The following is a 24958-nucleotide window of genomic DNA, read 5'->3' as shown; positions in this document are numbered from 1 at the left end:
CTTATGTCCCATAAACTAGAGGCCTGAAGCAAGCAGAGACCATGGCTTGGCATTTGTTTACTTGGGCTAACTGCAGCTGCAGGTCTGGAAATGCACGGTGAGCCTCCAAGAGCCCATCACTCTACATCTTTTCTCCTTGAGCTGCTGCCCACTGCAGCAAGCAACTCCAGCTGCACCTGGGCCAGGAGGGACGATCACAGAGGTTCCCCTGGCTGCCTCATGGACAGAATCCCTCCAAGTCCCCACTGATGCCATTTCCACAGATGGGCTCAGTGTGAGCATCTGGAGAAGCTAAGGCACTGTCCCTCCTTCCTGCTGCAGAGCAGCTTGGCCAGAACCAACATGAATCCAAGGCAAACAAGAGAAGATCAGAGGCAGATTTATTCCTCTCTCCTCCTGAGAGCTGCAGGCACTTTTACAGACCAACAAGTACCTTCTATCTCCACAAAGGTCAGCCACCAGCTCAGAAGTGAGGCACTGGGGTTATCTCTTCCCTCTTCCCAGTACCCTTCTGGGCTAGAGCACAGCAGCTGTTTAGCAGTCCACTGTGACACAGCCTCACAGTTTGGTGTGAGAGTGGGGTGAGAGAAGAGCACCCTGCGTGGTGTTCAGTGAGCACTTGACCTAGGAGAAAACTTGCATTACCATCTCTAACACTTTAGTCTCCCTCTTTTTTTCAGTTCCAAGTCCCTTTTTCCAGCCATCAGCCTTAAGAAGCAGAAGTCTGGCATATATATGGCTGCCTCACAGCCCTGCTAAACACTGATGGTGAGAAATCGGGGTCTGGCACCGTGGATTCCCCACCCCTGTTCCCCCCACCTTCCCTGTGCAAGCCCAGATCTGGGGCCTTTAGGACTCTTCCTTCCCTTTTCCTTCCTCAGACTGTTCTTCTGGCTGCTCCTGTTGGGTTATCTTCACCTCGTTGACTCTGGCCTTCACCTCCTTCCCCGTCCGAGGAGCCACAATGCTTAAGATGCCATCGTGGGACAATGTGGCTCTCACCAGCAATGGGTCGACATCCAGAGGGAGGATGTAGGTCCTGGTGAACTCTCGGGAGATGAAGCCATGCCGGTCAGCCTTCTGTGGGTGCTGCCCCATCACCTCCAGCAGGTTGTCTACGGTGCGGACAGTGAGCTCATCTGGCAGGAAGTGACAGACATCCAGGAACACCTGGAATTTGTGCTCATTAAGGCTGATCTCAGAGGTGCCTCGATCCAGCTGCTTATTGATCCGAGGCCTGATGTAGTAGCCATGGTACAGGGCAGGGGCTAAAATCTCACATGGGGACACACCTGAAAATGAGACTCAGTGAGGAGTGTGGGGTTTCCAGGCGAAGGAGTTGGAGAAGGATGGTTGGCAGCAGATAGGGGAGGGTGACAGGAGGAGGCTGGGACCTGGCAAACACCTTGGTTTTGCCACCACATCAGCACAATATGGATGGAGTCTCTCGTGATTCCTACCTTCGTGTCTCTAAAACGCACACAGAGCCAGATGCCTGCCAGCCACTGCCTCCCACCACACAGCTGGCAGCTGCCAGCAACCCACGGGCAGTCATCCAGCTTTCGCATGTCTGCTGGGTGGACAGGGAGGGACTGGTAAGTGCACTGGGCGCTCTGCAGTGCAAAGCCCACAGCCAGGGATGGGCATGGAAAATGCTGATGGTGAAGAAACTGCCCTGAAGAACTAAAGGCCTTTTGTGTGCCATTGTCCAGGGGGCTTTCCTTGGAGCTTTTTGCCTTTTCATGCTGTTGTGCTGGTGCTGAATGGTTCTGCTGCTGCCCACATTCCTTCCCCTCTGCCAGCCACTGCCTGGCTTTGTGCTGAACACCCCAGCTCAGCTTTTCTCCACAGCCTCAGGCTGCAAAAAATCCCCCCGCCCGGGAGCATTTTGCTCCATGTTTGCACAGCATATGCATGAATGCCAGACCATTGGGGGCATGAGAGAGGGACAGGAGAGACAGCAGTAGGCATGGATGGAGAAAGTGGACCTGAAGAGAGAGCCCTGGATATTCCCTGGATATTCCCTGCTGATTTGACCTGGGTTCTTATGCGCAAATTTCCTTGGCTCCAGCTTCCCTAGCCTGCTCTGGAGCTCAATCTCCCCAGGAGGACTCTACCAGCCCTCCTGCACCAGAGGAGAGAAAGGTGTCGGGGGGAGGGTTTCCCATCTCCTTTCTTACCTTCTCCAAAGTTCTGGTCGTAGATCTTGCTAGGGTTGGCAAACTCGTACTCCGAACTCATGGGGTAGGCATGGGGGACAGTCCGTGCAGCCATGGCGTGTCCGGGAAGGGGACCTTCCAAGCACTCACTGCCTCTGAGAGTGAAGGCTCCAGATTGCAAGGTTTTAATTGGGCAAATTCTACAGGGAGGAGTGTGTGATAAAAAGATGGACCAAAATAGCCACATGCACAGGCCCCAGGATGCCTTGCCAGGGTGACGAGGGAAGCTTCTCACTACATTCCAGCAGGGAGTGCAGACACTGCCTGCAGTCAGGGACAGCTCAGGAAAATCCCACACCTCCTCCCAGCCTCTGAGATACCTTCCTTTAGGAGGGGGTGCAGGAGGCAAATGGGTAGCCAAGTCCAGCAGGGAGGCACAGAGGTAGGCTGAGGGAGGCTGAAGTAGGAGAAAGAAGGACAGACCTCAGGCTCTGCTGCCTGCGGTGCTCCCAAAGGCAAGGGCGAGCAAGAAGGCTCATTGTAAGCAGGTTCAAAGAGTCTCTGACACTGGTTCTGCTGGCCCTGAAGCCCCCTGTGGGGACGGGGCAATAGCTAATGGTGCTTGGTCAGGTCGTACAAAGTCATGTGAAGTCACTATGACACCCATCAGCCCACTGGGAGCTTAGGGCCCAGATCAGCCCCTCCTGTGCCCAACACAAAGGAGCTTGATTTTCCCAGAAGCTGAGTGGATGGCTCAAGCCTTTTGTTCCTATGAGTGGTGAAGTGCTGCAGGTAGTTAAGCAGGGCTAGACAGGATCCAGATCCCACTGCTGATACCTCCACATCCCAAACCATGCTGCTGCAAGCTGGCTGTCCAGACTGTTCCCTGGCCAGGGCTTTGGCAGAAGGTAATGAGACCCCGAGAAATGCTTGTGCCAGAGATCATGAGTTAACCAGGGATCTGAAGCTGGCATAGGTCCAGTTTTATTGAACTAGGGGGGGGGGGACGGACAGGGGGAGCAGACAGGGGAGTAGTAGTGCCCAGTTAAGCTCCTTATAGCCTGAAACCAGAGATTTCCTTGAGTCCATATCCCTGCAGTATGAGAGAGCAGGTGCACTGCTGTTGATGTAATGGGGAATTGGAGAAGGTATTTATGGCCTGCGCTGTTGCACAGAGCAACTTCTGCTCCCTATTCTTGCAGGCAAGCTGAGATGAAGAGGGTCAGACCTTTTTGCACTGGTGGTGCTAGCAGTAAGAATTATGTGCCTCTGAGCCAGTAATTATATTTAAGTTGTGAGCTCTCAGAGGCAGAGACTAGCTCTTGCTCTTTAAGGACAGTTGCTAGGCTGAACCCATTCCCATAATTTAGGTTCACAGGTGAGGCAGGAATTAAAATAAATGTGTGAATTAAGATGTATTAGGAGCATAATTATAGGAAATCAGCTTACTGCAGGGGCACAGGGAGACAGAGGTAGCTTGCACCCCTGAGAAAGCATGTCTCAGTGTAGCACCATTGATGCTGTTGACATACCCGTTTATCTCTGCTCACAGCCCTCTGGAGTACTCTGAGGTCACGGAGTGTCAGGCTCTTCTGCTTTCTCCAGCAAAGTGGTTTCTGTAGTGGGCAAAAGATGAGAGGTGTTGGGCTGAAGCACTGTGGAGAAAACCCTCCTTCATTTACACACATACCAATGGGCATGCACTAAGGCAGTGAGGCTTACTGGGCTGCAGAGAGCCGCACTGCCAGGATATCTCGCAAAGAACCTCCTGGGATCTTTCCTGCTTTCTAGCTAAAGCAGACCTGTGGCTTCTCTTACCTCAAAGAAAGGCAGAGCTCTTCCTAGACTGGTGGGTGATATGGGGAGCTGAAGTCTCAGTGCTGACAGTGGGAACAATGGCCCCTTGTCATTTTCCCTGTGAGCCAAAGATAGGAGCTGCATTGATTCTGCTGGCATCCAAAGCAGTTGGGAACATCTGCCAAGCCTGCCTGGGACTCTGCAGATAAACAGCACGTGGGGAGCGGGGAGGGCGGCTGGGCAGTTTGGCTTCTTGCTGCCCCATTAGGCTCCTTTTCTTCTTCTCCCCTTCCCCCTCCTCCTCAGCAGTGTGTTCAAATCCCCCAGACAGCTACTGGGCACCACCGAAGGGACCAGCCCAGGACTGGGACAATAAAATCCCTGACACCACTGTTCAAGAGGCCTCGGGGGGGGGGGAAGGCCAGGCCAGCTGCACGGGTATAAAGCTGTCCCATGCTCCCGGCACAGCACTGCAGCACAGTTGTTTGCCAGGCTCCTCCAGCGCACTCCAATGGATATCACCATTCATAACCCCCTGATCCGCAGACCCCTGTTATCTTGGTTGGCACCGAGTCGTATCTTTGACCAGATTTTCGGAGAGCACCTGCAGGAGTCAGAGCTCCTCCCTGCTTCCCCCAGCCTCAGTCCCTTCCTGATGAGATCCCCCATTCTTCGGATGCCCAGTTGGCTAGAGACAGGACTCTCTGAGGTAATCTTCCCTTCTTACTGCTTTTTGTTATTGCTGTGTGCACGTCCTGATGGGTCTGGAGCTGCAGACCCATGAGACCTGAGAGCTTGGAAGCTGCTTGTAGGCCGTTATTAGGAAAAGGCTGGGGAAAAGGGTGCTGTGTTTGTGCCTCTGCTCCTCTGCATTAGGCAAGAACCTCTGCATGCTCTGCTAAGCAGTTGCGACTAACAGCAACTATTGCCATAGTGTTGGGAATAGAGGCAAACTGAGCTGAGTGTGTGCAGCAAATGACTGTAAGAGCTGATGGAAGAAAGGAGGAAGCCTAATTTCCTTGCCTGCTGTGCAAAACTTTCAATCCCACTTCCTCCCGAGAAGCAAACAGCACAGGGGTAGTGGGCAGGAGTAGTGTGATCCTCATGTCAGGCAGTGTGGGAGCTCATGGTTGCTGAGGAAAAAGAGGCCTATTTTAAAGAATCACTGCTGAGAAGAGCAGTATTTTAAGTAAGTTACAGGACCCAAAGGATCATGAGGCAGCCATCGGCCTGCTTCAGGGGCTGAACCAAGAGGCACGCAGTTCAAACAACCTTGCCTGTTCTGGAAATCAACTGTCTTATTTACAAGTAACTTGTAGAGCTATTCTAAGCCAAATGAGTGAGAGGAAAGTATTTTTTTAATCTTTGCATAATGTTTCCCTTGATTTAGTGACCTGGGTCTCGCTGTCCACTGAAGCAGCCATAATAAGCACCACAGATAACAACATCTGACTATCACAGTGGAGAAATCTTCGCAAATAATCTAGAAGGAAGAGGAAGCACTTAGACTTTCAGGTCAAACTGCGGAAACCAATAAGCCTAGAGCTGGCACAGAGGCTGCCTCCACATCCCAGCTCACATGCTCCCTGACCACAAATGCAGCAGGAAGGCAGAGACAGCCAGCTTATATAGCAAAGTCCCCCACATGTGTCCAAGACAGGCAGAAAATGCAAATTCAACTTCAGGAAGCAGCAAAAAGCAGTATTTGTTAGAGGCGATAAAGGGCAAAATGGAAGGGAAGGAGGTGAGATTAGCAGCAGGTGACTCAGAGTTTCAGCAGAAGTCCTGCTGCTCAGATAACAGAGGTGAGCAGTGAGGCAGTACTGCTTGCCAGTGACACATTATTTTGGCTACTAAAGAGTGACGATGCAGGGGTAAAGCCTGCAAGCCTGCAGATGAGCTGCAGTCAGCTGCACAGTCAGGGTTTCTTTTGCTTGAAAGACTATGCAAAATCCAGTCACAGAAACTGGAAACCTTCAGACATTCTGTTAAAAGGACTGGATGTAAAACTAAAGAGTCAGTTTTAACAAATTCAGATTAAGAGAATCTCTTCCGCACTCCCAAGGAAAACATTTATCTCATGTGATCAGGAGAAAGCATTCACATTTTAGATTCTGTAGTGATGAGCATTAATGTAACAGGCCAGCAAGGGACAAAGCCACCCAGATCAGAATCCCAGGATTGAGTGAAGGTCAGACATGCATGTGTAGATAGAAGCTTGAGTCTTGAACTGCTATATTCTGAGAGCCTTTTTAAGCTGAAACCCTCACCTGCTCTTTTCTGAAGTCCCTTCCTTGTTTTGCAGATGCGACTGGAGAAGGACAAATTTTCTGTAAATCTTGATGTGAAGCATTTCTCCCCTGAGGAGCTAAAAGTGAAGGTGCTTGGGGACATGATAGAAATTCATGGTAAACACGAGGAGCGCCAGGTACTTCTATTTTATCTGTGCGACTGTTAGTCAGTGTGAGCTTCCTCATCTATGGTTAAACAAGGAGACTGCAAAACAATCCTCTCCTGTGCTCATCTCAAATACTTCTAATGTTTTTTACCAACCAGTCCTAATGGAAGATGCTCTGTGCACACACCCCACCCCCAGCTGATCCCAGACTGAGCAGCAACAGGGTGGAGATTTATTGCTGATGTTACATGAACTGTGAACTGAACTGGAAAATCATCTTTGAAATGGGCATTTCTGGGCCTCCTTCTCTCTGGGAAGAGGCCAGGAATGCAGCGAGGCATTCAATAAGCTAACAACGAACTGTAATAATTAAACCACATAATGAATCAGTGCATTGCCCTGTTGTGTTACCATAAGGCTACCTCTTCCTGAAAAAGGCCCATCTATCAGTTTGTAAGCCTTAAAAGTTGTGTTCCGCTGTCAGTCATCCCACAGCTTGCTGGCTCTAGAGACCTGTGTGGCAAGTGGGCAGACAGAAGTCAAAAGCCACGTCCAAAGCTGTATGTATCAGGGCTTGCCAGACCCCATCACCATCCCAACCCCCACCCCCTGCCTCCTTGCCAGAAGGAAACGAATATGCATGATAAAGTAGCTATGTCACTGGAACTGTCAGCTCTAAGAGCTTCTGGGAGCACAGATCTGTCAGTCAAGGAAATAACAGCATTACTTGTAGCTGGTGGAAGCCTGTAATCCTGACATAGCTTCAGTAGATTTTTTCAGCTAAGAAAATAATCAAGCACTATAGCAGAGATGAGCTCACTAGAAAGCTGTGTATTACTGGAGCTCTGGAGACCCTCAGGAACAGGCGTGGTTGGCACGGCATGTAAGTCTAGCTGCTGCATCTTAGGAATGACAGCTCACCACTGTGCGATGAAGCCACTCTCTGGCTGGCACAAGAGCTGGAACATGAAGCCTCCTCCTGTAAACACTGCACCTGCAGGCACCTGCAGTCTAGGCAGGGCAGTGTCTCACTTTGGCCAGTCTTGGCTCTTTAAAAAGGGCATCTCATAAGAAAAACTCTTTTAACTTTCTGAAAAGTTTTCCTTTGAGAGCTGGAGCTTCCTGATCTCAGACTTTATGCAAAGGGCCCGTGGTTTAGGTGGAACTGAGTGAACATTTCTAATCAGGGATGTTCCTTTTCTTCTCCTTTTGAAGGATGAGCATGGCTTTATTGCCAGGGAGTTCAACAGGAAATACAGGATTCCAGATGATGTGGACCCTCTGACCATAACCTCATCGCTCTCTCTGGATGGTGTCCTGACTGTGAGTGCACCAAGGAAACAAAGTGATGTCCCCGAGCGCTCTATTCCTATCACCCGTGAAGAGAAGCCTGCCATTGCAGGAGCCCAAAGGAAGTAGGCTGCTATTTAAAGTCACCCCGGGGGGGCCATTCAAGAGCACTTTTCATCAGATGCCAGCTATACTGAATGGCTACTCGTATTATTTATGCTGAGTAAGTTTACTAACAAATAAAACATGAATAAGCAGTTTGTATTTTTTTGTTTTGAGCACTGAGGACAGGGGAAGTGTTGGGTCAAGAAAGCTGTGTAAGGTTGCTGTGGAGGGAAACATACCTGGCATCAATCTTGCTTACACAGTGGCAGGCAGGTGTGTCCAGAAGAGCTTGTCTTGGTGTTCAGAAACACGTCGCTAGTTGCACTTTGCATACTCTAATGTTTTGCAAACATCTAATTGCACGAGCCTTTTCCTTCAATGTTGCCAGAGGATTTCAGAGTGTTTCACAAGCAACAGAAAAGTTTCTCCAGTGGAAATTAGACTGGTAAAACAACTTCATGACAATCGAAACCCATTCGAAGTGTGGATATTAGATAACAACTGAATGGAAGACAACTGTATCTTAAATCTCTAGAATGACTCATGTTATGGAGAAGCATGCAAGTGCTGCAACCAATTCAGAGCAGTTGCAGATGAAAACTGCATAGCTGCAGTAAAGACAGATATATCCAGAGAGGACAAAAATGTCCTGCTCCCATGGTTCAAATCACATCACTTTGAAACTATGTTGTCAGTGCCCTTCAAACAATGAACAGGATCTGACATCTACAGTATTAAACTGATTTATGCTAACATTGTTGCGTGGTACAAAACACTACTAAGTCCTTTGCAGGTGTCATCATCTGTTTAGCACCTCTCTTCAAAGGGATATGAGCATAAAGGAAAGTCTCTATTACTGCAATTGAATTTCTAAAATTCATCTCCAAAAAGGATGGAATGCCATAGATCTGTCGCACAGATCATCAGACTCAGTTATCACCTATTTTCTATGTTCCTTATAACTGCTAAGACAAAAGTTACATTAGAAGGGATCAGTTTAAATCTCAAATGAACTGTGAGGACATCCTTCTTCCATGGCTTTAAGTGAGAAAAAGAAAATGAGCACTCAGTGATGTGGGGTCATTGTCAAATACCAAGGTAATTGCCAAGGTCTAGCGTTTCCTATTAGCTGGTTCTAATAAGCTCTTCCAGTTAAGGCGTTAGGCTTGACTGACAAGGCACAGGGTGACTGGTGACTTGCAATCACCTCTGCACACAAAATAAACAACAGAAACACACATAGATTACAAACAATACAGCTTAGAAAGCAGGAAGAACGTTTTTCACATAATGCTACATTTGGCTTTAATGTGTGACAGGTCTTTTTGCTTGAAGGATATCCTTGTAGCACTGCTGGCAGAGAGGCCTCCTGTTTTTCTGAAGGCATAGTGTGCAGATTCTTTCCATCTCTGTTACATTTCTTGCATCCTTCTTGTTCCTTCTCTGACTGTTGGACACAAGCAAAGAAAATGCTGCATATGGAGGCCTGTAGTCTATTGTGTAGCAGGACTGAGCAGTTGGGTTGAATGAAGGAGGTTCCAACTCAGGGTGGTGGCCCGGAAACCAATGAGGTTCTCATTCAAATCCTAAAAGAATAAATACAAAAAACCTTGAGGAAGTAAGTGCAAAATCGCAAGAATATATCCAGAAAATACAGCTGAGGGAAATGGGAATTTTGAGTGAAAGCTCATTGGGGATAAACATGATGAGGTTAGCTAGACAAGAACACCTGAAATGCAAATACCACTCCCTGAGTGACTCGAAATACCTGTTCTGTGGTGGCACAGGAGCACAGCCCAACAATGAGAAAATGACAGAAAATAATTGTGTCATCTCTAAGCACAAATGTCATTCAAAAGCTCCTCTTTTGCTACACTACAGGTCCAACAGACTATGTTTCAGTTATGTGCACATACTTTTTATTCCCTGATGCTTTCCCTTGTTGTAATCTGAAGAGTATGTTGTTTCAAAGCAGTGAGTGTACTGAAAAACTCACATTTAGCATAGCTAAGTGTAAGTAAAAAACTTTAACATTTTTTATCTTACAGGAAGACCAAAGTATCTGCAATTGCACTACTACTTTCAGATCAGTCTAACCTAAGATCACAAAGCTTCAGTGATGACTTGTGATTCACCATCTGAACAGCAAAGGAAAGAGAGCTGGACTGGGGCCACTATTAGGAGTAAGACTGAATTTACACAAAAAAGCATTCCTCACATCTTTACTGCTGTAGAGGAACTGTTGTAGGACACTCATCAGAGAAAAGGGTGCTGACTGTTGCCTTTCTGCATTTTTAAAAAGAGTAGAAAAGACTAGGAGCAGGGCTGCAGAAAGGGAAGCTACTCACGGGACGCTTACCTCTGATGCATTCGTAGCTGGGGATGGAAAAGATAATGCCCTGTGTGCATGACAAATTAAGTGATCATCTCAACTGAGATTTGCTATATCCACAATAAGGAAAAGCACAAGGACATACCTGGGAAGGAGGTGGCTTGGGCTGCACAATTCTCTGGGATATCGTATTGCTCTTCATTCCAGTTCCCTATAAGGGTTTTCGTTGAGTAATCATTTTCATTGGTGGTGCACCTCCAGCCATACTGGGAAAACTTGTAAGTGCTGTCCCAGTCCATCCACAGTTCCCCATGGCCGGTAGTATGCATTAAGGCACCATGGAGGGAGTTATAGAGACAGATCTTGGACATGATCTGGCAATAGAAATCAACAATTCCCTAGGATCAGCTTGTGCCTCAAGAGCACCTAACATGGCATGGAATGTTGTCCCTTCCACCTCCCTGCTGACTGGAGAGGGGCCTCGTATACTTCCACGGGTGCCAGTGGGCATCAGAGAAGAACTGTGTTCCTTCTTGATGCCAAAAATTTTTTTTGGGGGGTGGGGTGGGCATGGGTAGGTAGTATAGCAAGTACATATCTTCCTAAACTGCGATACTGCATTTCTCAGCTTCACATTACTGAATACCTCTCATTGTAACTGACCCACCCTTTGAAATAGACAAAGTGATTTACGCAAGCCCACAGGAACCTAATATCTGAACCAGGACCACACCTCATCAACTGCAGGCAGTAGGTCTCTGCTGAAGCTTGCCTTTGCCAATTTTAAACCTTCTGCTGTCATCACTCATGTGACTCCTGAAACACTGTCCTGGCCCAGTGCAGCAGCTGAGGGCACACAAATGGAACAGACGACAGCAAAGCATGGCTACTCTCTCCCAAGCCGTGACTCGCAGTCCTGGGACTGCAGCGGCCCGCCAGTGACAGCTCCCGGCCTCGCCAGGGGCGCCGGCAGCCATTTGGGCCCTGCGCAGAGGGTCCCTGAGGGGGAGCGGCTGCCGACATAGCACCGGCGAGGCCCGCAGAAGCCCGGGCCGCCCCCAAGGGGAGAAGCCCCTTCCGCGGCGGGCCCAGAGGCAGGCGCGGAGGCCCGGGGCCGCGGCAAGGCGCCGCTCTCCGCCCCGCCGCCGGCCGCTCCGTGCCTCGCAGGGGTCGGGGTCGGCGAGGCCTGACGCCGCCAGCAGGCGGTGAGGGAGGGCGGCAGCGGCCCGCTGGCCGGCAGAAACGTCATGAGGGAGCGCCGGCGGCCTCCGGCTCTGGCTACGGAGATGGAGCCGGCGCGCCGCGTCCTGCTGCTGGGGGAGGGTAACTTCTCCTTCGCGGCCTCCCTGTGCGGAGCCGCGGGCACCCACGTCGTGGCCACTTGTTACGAGAGCGAAGAGGAGGTGGCCGGGCGGGGGCGAGCCGCGGAGAGCATCCGGCGGCTGCGGGAGAGGGGTGGGTCGGCGCCTGCGGGGCTGGGTGGGCCGGAGGTGGTGGGGCAAAGCGACGGAGGAGGAGGCCGGGACGGGGAGGGAAGCGGTGTCGCTGGTAGTCAGCCGTTAGCTGTAACCGCTCTTCTGGTAAGGGTGGGAGCGAGGCTGTGGAGCGGCAGGCCTCGGTTAAACCGGGGACCTGGCGCTGCCGTGCCTCGGGAGGAGCTGTCCCGTCGCTTCGTAGCCCTTCACCACTGCAGGCATCTCGGAAGGCCACTTTTGCCGCGAGGAATTGGAATTGTCCGAGAGGCTAAATCAAATGCCCTGAAATCTAATCAGACTGGAATACTACTGAAACAAGTAGCCAGTCAGCAGAAGTCTCTGCAGGAGAGCAAAGGGAGCCCCGGCTTTCTGGTTTTCCTCTTGCATGTGACTGGCAGCTGCTGCTCTGATATGCTTAAAAATGGACTCAAGGACTTTAATTGCTGCCTTTCTTTATAATTTTCTGTAATGATAAACATCAGAGTCTTGTTTTTCATCCACTTTTGAAGGAGCTGAAGTTCTGTTTTCTGTGGACTGCACCAAGCTGAAGGACTATTTTTTACCAGAAAAAAGAGACTTTGACTGTATTTATTTCAACTTCCCTCACTGTGGGAGAAAGGCTGGGGTAGTGAAGAATAGAGAGCTTCTTGCCCAGTTTTTCCATGGGTAAGTAAACCAGACGTAGTTCTATGCTAATTGACTGCTGCGATACAGATTTCTAGCTGTGTTACAGGTGTTTTTCTGGCACTATAAAATTTCTGGGTGCGCTAGCAGGATTTTTCTTGTTGCCTGGCTTTTCTTCCAGCTCTGCAGAAGTGCTGACAGTGGAGGGAGAGATCCATGTGGCTCTTTGCAATGGACAGGGTGGGACACCTGCTGATCAACCAAGGAGAGAATGGCACAACAGCTGGCAAATAGTGGCTGTGGCAGCAGGAGCTGGATTTATCTTGAGTAACGTTCATCCTTTTAAAGCAGACACTATCCATGGATATAAGTGTACAGGCTACAGGTAACCATCCATTTCAGAACAAAGGTCAATCTTGGCCTAAAGACAGCAGGAGGACTGCGGTATGTGCATCTGCTTAGCAATCACAGAATCACAGCGTGGTTGGTGTTGGCTGGGACCTCTGGCAATCATCTAGTCCTACCCCACAGCTCAAAGCAGAGCCAACTAGAGCAAGTCTCTCAGAGCCACGTTCAGTCTCCGTGAATGGAGACTGCACAACCTTTCTGTGCAACTTGTTCCAGTGTTGGACCACCTGCCCAGTAAAAGTATAGTAGAGTTGCATTTTTGTCATCTTGTAACAAGACCTGGGATTCAACTTGGGACACATTAAATATAGGGAACAATCAATGACTTTGCTCTGCTTTTGTGTATTGTCAGGAGTCAAGATAAACCTTTCTGTGTAGAGGGAGCTTTAAACCACATTTTCACACGAAGCATGCCACTTCCATATTTCAAACCCATGATCTGCGAGATAGAACTGGAAAGCCGAAAAGTTTCTTTTCAAGTACCGCAAGTACTTGTGGACAAAATTAATAGGTAAGTTTTATAATTAGTTTCTGTTTGGCAATACCACACACTCCAGTTCTGAGTGGGAATGACCAGCATAGGTATCAGATAAAATAGAATTGCTTCACTTTCCCTCCCTTCCCCTTTACAGAATTTCCTGCTCGATCTCTGCTTCAGGTCTCCTTCATGCTGGCTTTTGGTTATGGCTTACTTAAAAATAAGTCTACAGAAGAAAAAGAAACTTAATGGTTGAGACCAAGCTGCTATATACTCGAACACACAAATAAAGATGAAAACTTTAATCTGTTTTACTGTACTGTGGAAGAAATTCAGGAGCTGACATGGTGTCTGCTAATACCACAATACTAAGGCTAGCTAGGATAAAAAATGCTAACCTCTTAGACAAACTGCTGTGTACTTTGGAGACTCTCCAGGGCTAGCATAATTTTATTAATTTCTGTAGTGTGGTAGTGCTTGTGCTGAGTGGAAATGGTGATGCTGACTGTTAAGTCTCATTCCTTTTTTACCAGCAAAAGTGCAGTTAATTCTTGATTGCAACCTGGAGACAAACACCGCTGTCCTGAAAATGTGTTAGCCATTGCAACACCTTTGATGAAAGGCTTGGCTTGTTCAGGTAGTTCCTAGAAACTGGCTTAATATCTGAAATTGTTTTGGGTAAATTGCTGCACTCAAGTTATGATCACAGGAAGGCATTTCAAGGAAATCTGTTTAGTGGTGTCTGTAATTTATTCTTTTATTTTTCACAGGGGTTTCCTAGAAGTAAATTCAAATCATCCAGTACGGACAATAAAGGAGAAGCTTACTGCAGAGCTCAGCCAAGCCTTTCCATTACAAAATATTGACTACTGCCTTTCTCTGCTCCACCAAGGTCACCTGAATGGTGTTTGTCACTCAAACATCTTTTGGATCATTCTGAGCCCAGAGGAGACTCCAAGCACTGAAGAAATGTCTAATGGACTGGCAAATGCAGTTTTATTTTCCCATGTTGATTTTTGCAGGGACACAGATAAGAATGGCTGGGTGAATGTACAAGAGGGATGCCACATTTCAAAACAGTATTATCTTAGACCTTCCCTTCTACCTTATGCTCAGGCAATAATACAAAGAGGAGCATTTCTTCCGGGGACACTTCATGTTCTTTCTGGCCCAGTTTTCAGGAAGTGTCTTATCACTCCTTACTCCATGCCTGTTTTTCATGAGATGGTTTTTGTATGTGCAGTTAACAGGGGTACAGAAAGCAAGTGTATCCAGATGTTGATGAATAACATTAAAACCAGCATACATTCTTTTCACCAGACTGTTCCACGCTTTAAAGTGAATATCAATCTGCAGGAAGCAAAGAGCTTTGAAACAACTGAGCTAAATGACTTTGCTGCTTTTGAATCTCAGCTTAGTAAAATTCAGTACTTCATCTGTATGGAGATAGATACTTCAGGCTCCTGTGAGAAGGGCTTCTGTGTGGGAATTATAAGGACAGCTCATTACGAACTAGTAAGCAGTGAACTGGTTGTTGTCTTTGCTTCATTGAATCTTGACCTCCTAGCCATGCTGATCTGTGGAATATCTGACTGGCGAATGCTCTGGACATCAGATACACGGTTCCTCCGTCAATTTCCTAGAGGAGAGTTAAGGCTTTTCAAGAGTTTTTCTCTCTATCCACCTTCCTATGTGCATGATGTCAGCTTTTGGGTTCCTGATGGGGAACAATTTGATGAAGTTGCTTTTCACACAGTTGCTAGGCAGGTGTCAGGTGAAATGGTCGTCTCCATCCAGTTAATCGATAGTTTCCAGCAGTCCGAGACCGGACGGAAGAGCCTCTGCTACCGCCTGACCTTTCAGTCCTGTGACAAGGCACTGAGCCGCCAGGAGGTGGCAGGGATGCAGCTGCTCTTTCGGAAGGAAATAAACCAACGCTTGCGAGTAGCTCTTCGGTAGAGGCTTCTCTGTTGTTTTCAGGGGCTTGAGCAGCGTCTGCGCTTGTTGCTGATCTGGAAAATGTGGCCTACATCTTGTTGGACCTGTGTGTTATTGCAGTGCCTCTTACAAAGGCGGTGTGGACTTCAAGTACCTGCACACATTGTAAATGTGGAAATTCTGTTAATGCAGACCAAGCACCTTCCTGTTCTGCATGTGTGTAATGAAAGCTCATTTTAACCAGTGGAGCCTTTCTTTGCTAGGGTCCTGTGAGACTGGGCTTGATCTCCTTACTGATGCCAATTCACTTTTCCTACTCTCGCTTGTGTTTGCCCAGCATCTTGTGCTGGTGGCAACTGTATTTAGTACACTGGAAGAGGGAGGATCTTGCTATTTCCGAAGGGTAGCGTACGGTTTGAGCACTGAAAGCACTCTGCACAGATGCTCGATCCCTGTGGGAGGATGGTGTGTGCTGGGTCACCCCATGCAGCCTATCTCAGAAGGGAGGCCCGTGCCAGGGGTGCACCTGGTGGGGCCCCAGCCGCGTGCACCAGCAGGCTGTTTTCTGAGTAATACCAATGGTAATCACAAATGATGATTCCATTACTAGATTCTAAAGGATACTAACTGGTCCTAAAGGGTAGCTGTACCGCCAGTAGTGCATGAATAGCTACAGCAGATGTAACTGCTGACGGAGAACTCCAGTTAGAGAGTGAGTTACTGGGATCTGTAGGCTTACACTGGGGAAAGGTAGCAAGAAGCCTTTCTTTTAACAAATGTTGAAGACTCACAAGACCTGAGGTCATTGCTGACACCATAGCGACTCCCGGATTGTGCTAGGTAATTCATGGCTGCCGCAGACATGAAGAAGCCCTTGCAGGTAGTTCTGTTAGGCTCTTCTACCAGTATGTAATTCTACTGCTGGAAAGTCTGCTCCCGAATTCTAACAGTGGAGCCCCCCCCCCCCCCGGCTCTTTGGGAACGAAATAAAAACTTCCTCATCGTAAGCGCAAGAGTCTTCACGGCGGAGCCAGAGGGGGGCCCGTCCAATATTGACTGATCCCATCAGTTGCTGACAGACTGTGTCGCAACCTGCCACCAGCGCTGTGTCCCAGCGAAGCCCAGTGGGCTCCGCCACAGCGGTGGGAGCTCCACCGCAGCGTGGGGAGTGGGTCTGATGCCACCGGGAGCCCCAGAGGCAATGTGCCAGTCTCTCTTGTTCTGTGTAAGAGCTAGGTGGCAACCCTGTGTGACCTCTGAACAGAAAGGCAGCCCTTACCTGTACACATCATATTTGATTCCTGGGGGGCTTGATGTTCTGGAGAAACATTTCTGGGGGGATGTAGCTCAAAGTGCCTCTCAAAGCAGAGCTTTCAATATATTGCATTCGGCTAGACTGCTCCATCCATTTCGACAGCCCAAAGTCCGAGATCTGCAAGCAGAAAAAATGAGAGCCTCCCCCATAATGCTCACAATCTCACCCCTCCTTATATTAGCTGGGAGATACCTCCATCCTTCATGATCAGGGATATGAGGAGGTGCCTAGCAGCTGAAACTTGGTAAAATCCTGATAAAATTGCGGTCAGTGCTTTTCAGTGAGTCCAGCAGATCAGCATTTCCTCCTAAGTTGGAGCCTTCAGTTCCCAGTTCTGGCACAGATTGCCTGTATGATCTGGAGGTACTTTGTTTACCAGCTGCTTCTTACAAGCCCCACCAGTCAATCTTTCATTGAGTGTTCCTGAAGAACCTAATTTACTAGGATTCTGGACTCATTTGGCAAAAATAACCTTTCTCATATTTGAGAAATAACCTGTCCCTACAAACACAGCATTAAGGTCATGCCTTGACATGCATATTCCCATCTAGGAGAATGTTCCCTGGTTTTAGATCTAAGTGCAGCAAAGGAGGTGTCATGCTATGCAGGAAATTCATAGCCAAGCCCATCTCATAGGTAACCTGGAATTTGAGCTGCCATAATATTTTGTGAGTGGGAAGAATTTTCAACGACCCTCTCGCCATATATTCCATCACTATCCCCAAAGGGTTGTTGCAGACCCCATAGATAGTGACAACGTGCTGGAATTTGATTTTCTCCATCTTGGCTGCCTCTTTCATTAGACAGTTCATACTGGTCCTGGGGGGGGAAAACCACAAACAAAACAAAAAACATGGAACCAACAAATGGTATCAGTTGATTCACAAGCTAAGTTATGGTATAGTAGGTTAGTGGTATCTAGCCTTTCCAAGCCGCCCTGCCTACCCCAAAACGATTCATTCCAATTTGCCCCTTGAACTGGTGATAATGCAACCACATCATGATCTTTTGCAGACTAAAATCTAACATACAAGGTGTTACGACTTTTCAAAATGAGCAGAGGATTGTTTGGGCAAATTCAACCACTAGGCTCCTAGAGAAAGAGATCAAAACTTCCATCTTAGTCCAGCTCTTAGAAGAACTTCAGTGATCACAGAAAGCCTTGTCCTCGTGCTCGTTTTCACACTGTGGTGAAATTCCCAAGGGATGCTCCTGAAAGCATGATGTCAGGAGCAGGCACAGCATGGTGTTGTGGTTTAACCCCAGCCAGCACCTAAGCACCACACAGCTGCTCACTCACTCCCCCCCACCCAGTGAGATGGGGGAGAAAATCAGGAAAAGTAGTAAAACTTGTGGGTTGAGATAAGAACAGTTTAATAGAATAGAAAAAACTAATAACACTAATAAAGGGACAGCAGTAATGATAAAAGGATTGGAATATACAAATGATGCACAGTGCAATTCCTCACCACCCGCTGATCGACGCCCCGTTAGTCCCCGAGCGGCGATCCCCCTGCCCCCACTCCCCCCAGTTTATATACTAGATGTGAACATCACATGGTATGGAATACCCTGTTGGCCACTTTGGGTCAGCTGCCCTGGCTGTGTCCCGTCCCAACTTCTTGTGCCCCTCCAGCTTTCTGGATGGCTGGGCATGAGAAGCTGAAAAATCCTTGACTTTAGACTAAACATTACTTAGCAACAACTGAAAACACCAGTGTTATCAACATTCTTCTCATACCTAGCTCAAAAACATAGCACTGTACCAGCTACTAGGAAGACAATTAACTCTATCCCAGCTGAAACCAGGACACATGGTGAGCCATGCCTTTTTCATACACCACAAGTCCACAGGGTAGCCTCAGTGACAGCCTGCACACTGCTTGCCGGCAGACACACTAACGTACTGAGCTTGAGTACGTGGAGGCTTGGCATACCTATACCTATGCCTCTGCCTGCAGCTTTCTGTCCGTGAGCATGGTGAATCTGGTCCCAAAGGGAGTCTAGACATGTCTGTCCATTGTTGCCAGTTTTGGCAGACCTGTTTCACTAAATCTTTACATTTCCCAACCTGCTGAACGAGTTGGGATGCCCAGAGCATGCTGACAGCAGCCAAGCAGTAAAGTGCCAAAACTGCATTTAGAAAGAACACCCTGGGAATGAATCTGAGCTTGCAACATTATGCCAGGCCACTAATAGCTCTAAACATAGTTCAGCTAAGCAAATCCTTCTGCCAGACTTCCTCTAGCAGGCTCCCCACAGTAAAACGTACCTCTGTATTGAGGAGTCTCAGGTATTATCTTTCCCACTGCGGGAGAAAGGGTTAGCACAGGAAGAAGTTGCAACCTGCAGCGTAGAGGGTTGCAGATAGATTGATTCTTCCCCCTCCCAGGAAAATGATGCGTGTGGAGAAAAAGTGACTTCTGTGATTTCTGGTTCCCTTCCTGGGACAGAATCTCTGGGCACAGCTCCTGTGTGCCTCCCTCCCAGGCACCCCAGGGGCTGGTGGGAGCTGACCTGCACAGAAGGTTATGCTGGATCCTGTGGTGGATCAGGATTGTGGGAAGTAACAGAGGGAGTGAGATTAGCCCAGGGGGAGGCATTTGCACCATTAGCACAGATACGTGAGAAGGTACAGCGAGAAGGTGGATGTTGGACAAGCAAAGGGAGCCCCAAGAAATGAGGCTTGTAAGGGAGAAAAGCAAGAGCCCCAAAGTGATTCCCATATAAGAATCTGAGTGTTTCAACCCTCTGGAAAATACTGTGGCTGCATCTGTGGCTGTATTTTCTTTTCTGTGGATTCCCTGTGATTTTTTTTTCTCTCCTCAGCCTCAACAGACCTGCGAGCTATGAGCCTTTGCAGCTGACAGAAGTTGAGGCGAGAGCCATCTTCCACCCACTCTCTTTCCTTCTCTCAGGTGATACATAGATTCAGTGGCATTCACAGAGCACCTGCCCTCCTTGCTTTCACGTGCCCACAGGGATGTCTTCCATCATCCCACAAAATCCATCTCCTGTTTTCTCCTGACAAGCAAAACCATCCACGGTTAATAAACTGGCTGTCAATTTGCGCCATCATTTTGAAGGAACAGTGCAAAGCAGTTGGTTACGCATCACGAATGCGAGCAGATGGAAGTCACCACACCATTGTCTCCATTCATAGCTACTGATGAGACACATTGTTTTTACAAGCCCAGAGACAGGAGTGCTAAGGACTTTTAAAAGCTCCTCTGAAACTTTTGCCTCCTTGGCCCCCTTACCAGACATCTGAGCTGCTGTGCTTTTTTCAAACCACTGAGTGGCCTGGAAACTTTCAGTTTTGCATTTGGGGCTTGTACTTAGTGCTGACAGATAAACCAGAACCATTTTATAATACACATGAAAAGGCTTATGACAGACTCATATGCAATGCACTCAAAGATGTTTTCTGTGGGTATGTGTGCATTAGACAAACTGCACACTGAAGGTCTGCCTCTCACAAACGTGGAAACATTCTAAAGCAAGCAGAAACAGTCATTGAACCATACACCCCAGATGCACAACACTACAGGACCAGTGCTGGCCCTTCTTACAACACCCACCCCCCCCCCCCCCAGAAAGGAAGGATTTTTGGCACGGCCATAGTGCAGGACAGCACGGCCTTGTCTTGTAATCCAGAACTCACAGGGGTTACTGAAAAGTATAATGTAAGTCAGAGCAGCCTCAAGGCTGTTTAGATATAAGTAAGGGGTAGGAAAGCCTTTTATAACACTATGTTGGAGCGCAAAGTTATTTTAATGACAAAATAGTGCAACTTCAGTCCCTAGGACACCAGTACAGTAACTATTAAAGGCACATGAACTGTTAGACATTTTTCCCAAACTCAGATTTTCAGATTTAGGCTTTCAAATCCTGGTGATCGCAGAAATGTTGTTTTTAAAAATAACAACAACAAAAAAAACCCATGAATGTTTCTGTTCACATTCAACCGTTCTTCTGGAGTGTACACTAGGAGTTGATATAATCCATGAAAGCCATATGAATAAATTTACTAGAATTAATATATGCAGAAGTAAAACTGATTAACTTGACTCATTTTTTTTTCCCCCAAAAGAAAATGAAATGCAAACGTAGTACCTGAAGAGCATAAGCAGTGCAAACAAAAGAGGACAGTCACTGCTCAAATTGAACCATCTCAGTTGTTGTCAGTAACATGACAAGAAGTCATACAAGCATGTGATTTTTAACTAGGCAGGTTCCTTCCAACTTGAACAGAATAAAATTTGAGAATAAGTAACTTCATTGACTCAGTTTTTAGATCAGGATTGCCTATATTGTATGTGGTATTGGCAGTAGTTGCAATTACCTGGCTTTGTTCTATCTCCAGACCCAAGGTAGTCAGCAGAGAAGTCTCTGCAGGTGAGAGACACAGCAAAAAGTAAACTGAAGGTGCAGATGCACCATCAAGAGAAAAGAACATGTCTGGAGGGTAAGTGAGGGAGCAGAGTGCTTTGTGAGGCCAGCAAAACCAGCTGGAAATTCTCTGTCCCTCAGCTTTAAATCTGGTGACTTTAGTGACTAATTTAGTTTAATAGATACCCATTAGTCCCAATGTCCAGTGAAAGCTGCAAATAAGTAATCAGGCTGCTTTTATCCACGTGCCCATGTTTAGTTTAAGATGCCTACTTCAGCCTCCAGATTTCAACACTAACTGTTCTGAGTAAGTGTTCTTTTCCCACCTGCACATGCACATACACACATAAGAAAGAAAGAGAGGCAAAACTCCAGATCAGTAGTGGTTTTTCCACTCCCTTTGGGAACCAAAAACTTGACTTCCCAGGGAGAAGAAGCCATGTGAGCATTTCCTTCAGAGTTTTAGCACCAATTCACCATAGATGGCTCTAATTGACAGTTTGAACTGCTGAGCTAGAAGAGACTGCAGTTACCTCTCCACGCTGGTGTCCTGCAGCAGATATGGGGAGCACTTCACTGCATAAACTGTTCTCCACCTCTTGTGCTTGACTTGGTACACATGCCCAAAGCCTCCACTGGCCACTTTAACCCAGTCTTCTTCAAAATCGTCCTTATTAAAGACAGTTAAGCTGCCCAGTTGCCGGTCTCTCTCCGAAGTCATGACAGAAAAGTCAGCCTGGCTGTCTGCCTCCTGCTCAGGCGGTATCAGAGAAGAATAAAGGAGCTCTTCCTACTTCTGACTTGCATAGGGACGTAGGGAGTTACCTGAGATGAGCCATGCTAGTTACTGCCAAGAGGTGGATCCTAAGTGTCACTCTCATTTGGTATGCAGAGGAGCTGCATCGCTTAATTCCAGGCACTCATGCCAGGCTACTGTGCAGAGCCTGGCCAGGCTGGATATATGTCTACATTTCCATAAGACTGCCCTTCTCTCTAGCATCGAGCACTGGGTGGGCAAATGCTGAAAGAATACAAGATGAAAAATGGCACAATGCAACAATCCTTTAGCAATTGCACTGTGCTGAAGATGGGATTCCTTGCCTGAGGCATCAGTATACGCTGGGTGAAAGCGAGGCAGACAGATACTGAAAGGAAAGGAAGGCTTTACACAGAGAGAAATCCACCAGGGTCCTGTGCAGCATTGCACACATGAGCTGGATGAAGAAGTGGAAAACTCTCCAGAAAGATAAAGAACAGAAGAGACCCCAGAACTAGCATGTGGCGAACGTCAGTGCATGAAACTGAGAAAATACTTAAACAGAAATACAACAAACATGGTGAGCCAGCATGGTTACCTCAGGGATAAAGTATGCTGTCAAATGCCTGCAAGGGGCATTTGAAGAAACAGGAGAAAACTGAAGAGCTGGTCTGAGCAGTTTAACTATTACTGTGTGAGCACTAGTAACACCACGCATGCTTTTAGTTGCTTTATGCCTTGACTCCCCAGCTGTAAAAAGGGTTTAATGACACTCGTCTGGGTCTTGTGCATACACGTCTTTCAAGACTTAGCACAGGGACTATCTCTGTAGGTAAGTCAATGCCAAATACATCGTGGTGCTGGTTTCCTCAGTGCTACTGCAATGCAAATAATAATTAGTATTTCTGAAGGGTAATTGCCATCGAGTCTTGACTTGGGAGTTTTTAGCTGCATATCAGACCCAGGTGGAAGCGCAAGCTACTTCTCCACTGCATTTGACATGAAGTGCTCTGGCAATGGCCCATCACTCACAACTGCAAGGCTTTAAGGAAAGAAGGAAAAGAAAAAGGAAAAAAGCCAGCCAGGTTCTGCAGCTTTTTAGGGGGAAAAAAAGGCATTCGAGTCTGACACGTGATTGTTGCTGATTCCCTGCTCCTCCCCAAGAGTTGCCCACCAATTGTGATGCTTCCGGCCCGGGTACCGCCCCTGGCCACCTCCACTCCCGCTTGCTAGCACTCACCTCCCAACACAACTTCAGAACCGAGAACAAGCATGATGAGGCTCCATTCCCTCGTGTTCAGGCACAGGCAGGACAAGCTGTTACTGAAATGCTCAAGTTTTATTATAGAAAGTTCAGAAGGTGAGGGAGTGGAGGAAAACACTCTGTGGTTGCAGAGTGGCAGCTGCTGCTGCTGCTTCACTTTCTCCACAGAGCTCACAGGTGTGCTGCATTTCTTGGCAATTGCCTCAGGCACTTTCCAGGGTCTGTCTCAACTTTAATGGCATTAAAATAAAAGGTTAGGAAGTAAGGCAGTGTGTATGGAAGGGTTAAAAGATGGAATTTTGGTCCATGGATCAACACTGAGTAAGACGTATATAACTAAGAAATGCAGTCAGCACAGGGAACAGACAGTTTCTTGTCTATTGTTTGAAATGCTGACCATGGGGATAAGGAGGTTGGGCAATGTTAGGGGGAGGTAGTATGTGCAATAATGGAGGAATACAAGGCACCACACCTTGCAGAAGTCCTGCTGTTGGGTAGAGCATAGTGGATGTGACTGATGGATTATGGTAATATGCCGCATGTACAGAGCCCATGAACCAGTAGAAGGGATGGCTATGGCACGCGCAGCATGCCTGGCCAGTGGGCGCATGTGCCATAGGCTCCCTATGTTGCAATCGAGGCGTGTTTTGGCACTCATTGGCCATGAGTGTCGACACCTGTTCCTCCGCAAATGTATAAAATACCGGGGTTTTCTGAAGAGCAGTGGGGAGGTGGACGGCAAGGTCACTGTTGCCTCTGTGGGGATGCACTTGAAAAGCTGGCGCCTACCAACTGCTGGGCTGAGCTTGCAGCGCAAGATGGCACAGGAATGTACAGATGGTTCATCTTCTTAGTCCTTGGGTCGGTATGTTAATAGTGGGGTTTTTTTGCTTTGTAAGATACCCTTAGCGTAAGGTATGCGTGTAGTTAACAAAATGCTTGCTTTTTCCCTTATAGTCAGTGTGTGTGTTTACCTTCTTGGGAATCATCAAAACCACCCTAAAACAGGCAGTCATGCCCATCATTTACACCTTTGTTGACAACAGCAACTTGCATTTCTTGAAATGAACCTTTCCTGTTTTTGCCCCAAACTGGGGAGCAATTTTACTCCAGTCCACTCTGAAGAACATCTTAACTGTGGAAGTGGCGCTCCAACTCACTGATTTGCAGTTGTGACACTTACTTTTGAATTTCCTAAGGCACAAGCTAGCAGTGCTTCTCTGAAGTGAATGAGAACACTGCAGTTATCGATGGCCCTCCTCAGCCTCGAGATGCAGAAGGATGGAGGCTGAGATGGCCACGGAGGGCTGCGGCCTTGCCTGCTCTCAAAAACTCAGCCCCAATTTGCTCTGCATACCAGCCCCATTGCACAACACATGCAACTGCAACTCTGCCCTTAACAGCTCATACGTCCAGCAAGGTTCCCTGCTGTTTTTAAAATCAGCTGTTTCTCTGTCTCAGTCATATATTCCAATAATAACTGTATATCCTTCCAATCAGGGTTATGCTGTTTCACAATAAATTGGAAATGCTTAGCTACAGTTATCGGATCTCTCCTATAATCTTTTGCAACCTTTTTCCATTCCCCTAGGTCAGCAGTAGAAAAGGGTACTTTGATTAACATCGTCCCACCATCTGGCCTCACCGCCTCTCGGAGAGGTACTTGTAAAGCTGTTGAGGTAATTTTCTTCCTAGTACGGGAAGATACAGGACTGCTCGGGGAAGTCGGAGTTCTATCCGAGTCTGCATCCTCTTCCTGCGGTCAAGGGGGAGGCTTAAACAAATCAGTTAGATCTTGTTCTGGTACCTGATGAATTTCATTTGTCTTTGTACATCTTTGTCCAATACTACATGCCGAACAACACCGCCTCAGTTTACCTCTAAGCTCCTTGTTGTTCTCTCGCTCAAGTGCAAGCACCATGGGGTCCTGTGGGGGTACCATTCCACAGTCCCTTTGCCACTCCGGATGATTTCGGAGGGTGAAAAACATGTCTGCATACAAAACCTCATCCCATTTTCCTTCTCTTCTTAAAAACAGCATTAGCTGTAATAGAGTATTATAATCTAGTGACCCATTAAGTGGCCACTTAGCATTACTTTCTAACTTATACAACAGCCACCATTGATTGCAGTATTTAATAAGATTCTTTTTACTTTCTGTAGCTCCGGTCCCAACAGTATCTTTCCAGTGGGCAATTACACAACCCAGAGGACTTTTCCTCAATA

General features: G+C 47.6%; 4 protein-coding genes across 5 annotated transcripts; 2 read left to right on the top strand and 2 right to left on the bottom strand.

Moving 5' to 3' along the window:
* Positions 1-247: 247 nt before the first annotated feature.
* On the bottom strand, positions 248-2303 carry HSPB2 (heat shock protein family B (small) member 2). Its single transcript, XM_049799595.1, has 2 exons — positions 2181-2303; positions 248-1292 (listed from the first exon to the last, which is right to left on the bottom strand). The coding sequence occupies exons 1-2, from the start codon at positions 2272-2274 to the stop codon at positions 850-852; spliced, it is 537 nt and encodes a 178-aa protein (XP_049655552.1). The 5' UTR covers positions 2275-2303; the 3' UTR covers positions 248-849.
* A 2077-nt stretch (positions 2304-4380) lies between these two features.
* Positions 4381-7917, top strand: CRYAB (crystallin alpha B). The gene is made up of 3 exons (XM_049799597.1): positions 4381-4665; positions 6262-6384; positions 7570-7917. Exons 1-3 carry the CDS (start codon positions 4468-4470, stop codon positions 7771-7773), a joined length of 525 nt encoding a protein of 174 aa, XP_049655554.1. The 5' UTR covers positions 4381-4467; the 3' UTR covers positions 7774-7917.
* A 1227-nt stretch (positions 7918-9144) lies between these two features.
* Positions 9145-10483, bottom strand: CFAP68 (cilia and flagella associated protein 68). The gene is given in 3 exon segments (XM_049799603.1): positions 9145-9335; positions 10227-10262; positions 10264-10483. Coding segments are annotated over 3 exon segments (318 nt in total). The 5' UTR covers positions 10453-10483; the 3' UTR covers positions 9145-9242.
* An 812-nt stretch (positions 10484-11295) lies between these two features.
* On the top strand, positions 11296-15962 carry FDXACB1 (ferredoxin-fold anticodon binding domain containing 1). Of its 2 annotated transcripts, XM_049799569.1 has the most exons (5): positions 11296-11536; positions 12066-12222; positions 12362-12565; positions 12941-13099; positions 13837-15962. In XM_049799569.1, exons 1-5 carry the CDS (start codon positions 11329-11331, stop codon positions 15023-15025), a joined length of 1917 nt encoding a protein of 638 aa, XP_049655526.1. In that variant the 5' UTR covers positions 11296-11328; the 3' UTR covers positions 15026-15962. The 2 variants fall into 2 exon arrangements, with proteins under 2 accessions (XP_049655526.1, XP_049655527.1); XM_049799570.1 differs by lacking the exon at positions 12362-12565.
* Positions 15963-24958: the final 8996 nt, after the last annotated feature.

This window comes from Accipiter gentilis, chromosome 5 (genome assembly GCF_929443795.1).
Source record: "Accipiter gentilis chromosome 5, bAccGen1.1, whole genome shotgun sequence".
In the NCBI taxonomy this organism is placed as follows: domain Eukaryota; kingdom Metazoa; phylum Chordata; class Aves; order Accipitriformes; family Accipitridae; genus Astur; species Astur gentilis.
Note: the sequence above shows the minus strand (reverse complement) of the source record. Positions and strands in the feature narration are given on the sequence as shown.

Excerpts from the sequence above, each read along its gene's own strand:
- CRYAB (XM_049799597.1), top strand. The coding sequence starts at position 4,468 with ATGGATATCACCATTCATAACCCCCTGATCCGCAGACCCCTGTTATCT. Across the intron at positions 4,666-6,261 it reads TAGAGACAGGACTCTCTGAG|ATGCGACTGGAGAAGGACAA; the intron begins GTAATCTTCCCT and ends CTTGTTTTGCAG. Across the intron at positions 6,385-7,569 it reads GTAAACACGAGGAGCGCCAG|GATGAGCATGGCTTTATTGC; the intron begins GTACTTCTATTT and ends CTCCTTTTGAAG.
- HSPB2 (XM_049799595.1), bottom strand. The coding sequence starts at position 2,274 with ATGGCTGCACGGACTGTCCCCCATGCCTACCCCATGAGTTCGGAGTAC. Across the intron at positions 1,293-2,180 it reads CGACCAGAACTTTGGAGAAG|GTGTGTCCCCATGTGAGATT; the intron begins GTAAGAAAGGAG and ends TCTCATTTTCAG.
- FDXACB1 (XM_049799569.1), top strand. The coding sequence starts at position 11,329 with ATGAGGGAGCGCCGGCGGCCTCCGGCTCTGGCTACGGAGATGGAGCCG. Across the intron at positions 12,223-12,361 it reads CTTGCCCAGTTTTTCCATGG|CTCTGCAGAAGTGCTGACAG; the intron begins GTAAGTAAACCA and ends CTTTTCTTCCAG. Across the intron at positions 13,100-13,836 it reads CTTGTGGACAAAATTAATAG|GGGTTTCCTAGAAGTAAATT; the intron begins GTAAGTTTTATA and ends TATTTTTCACAG.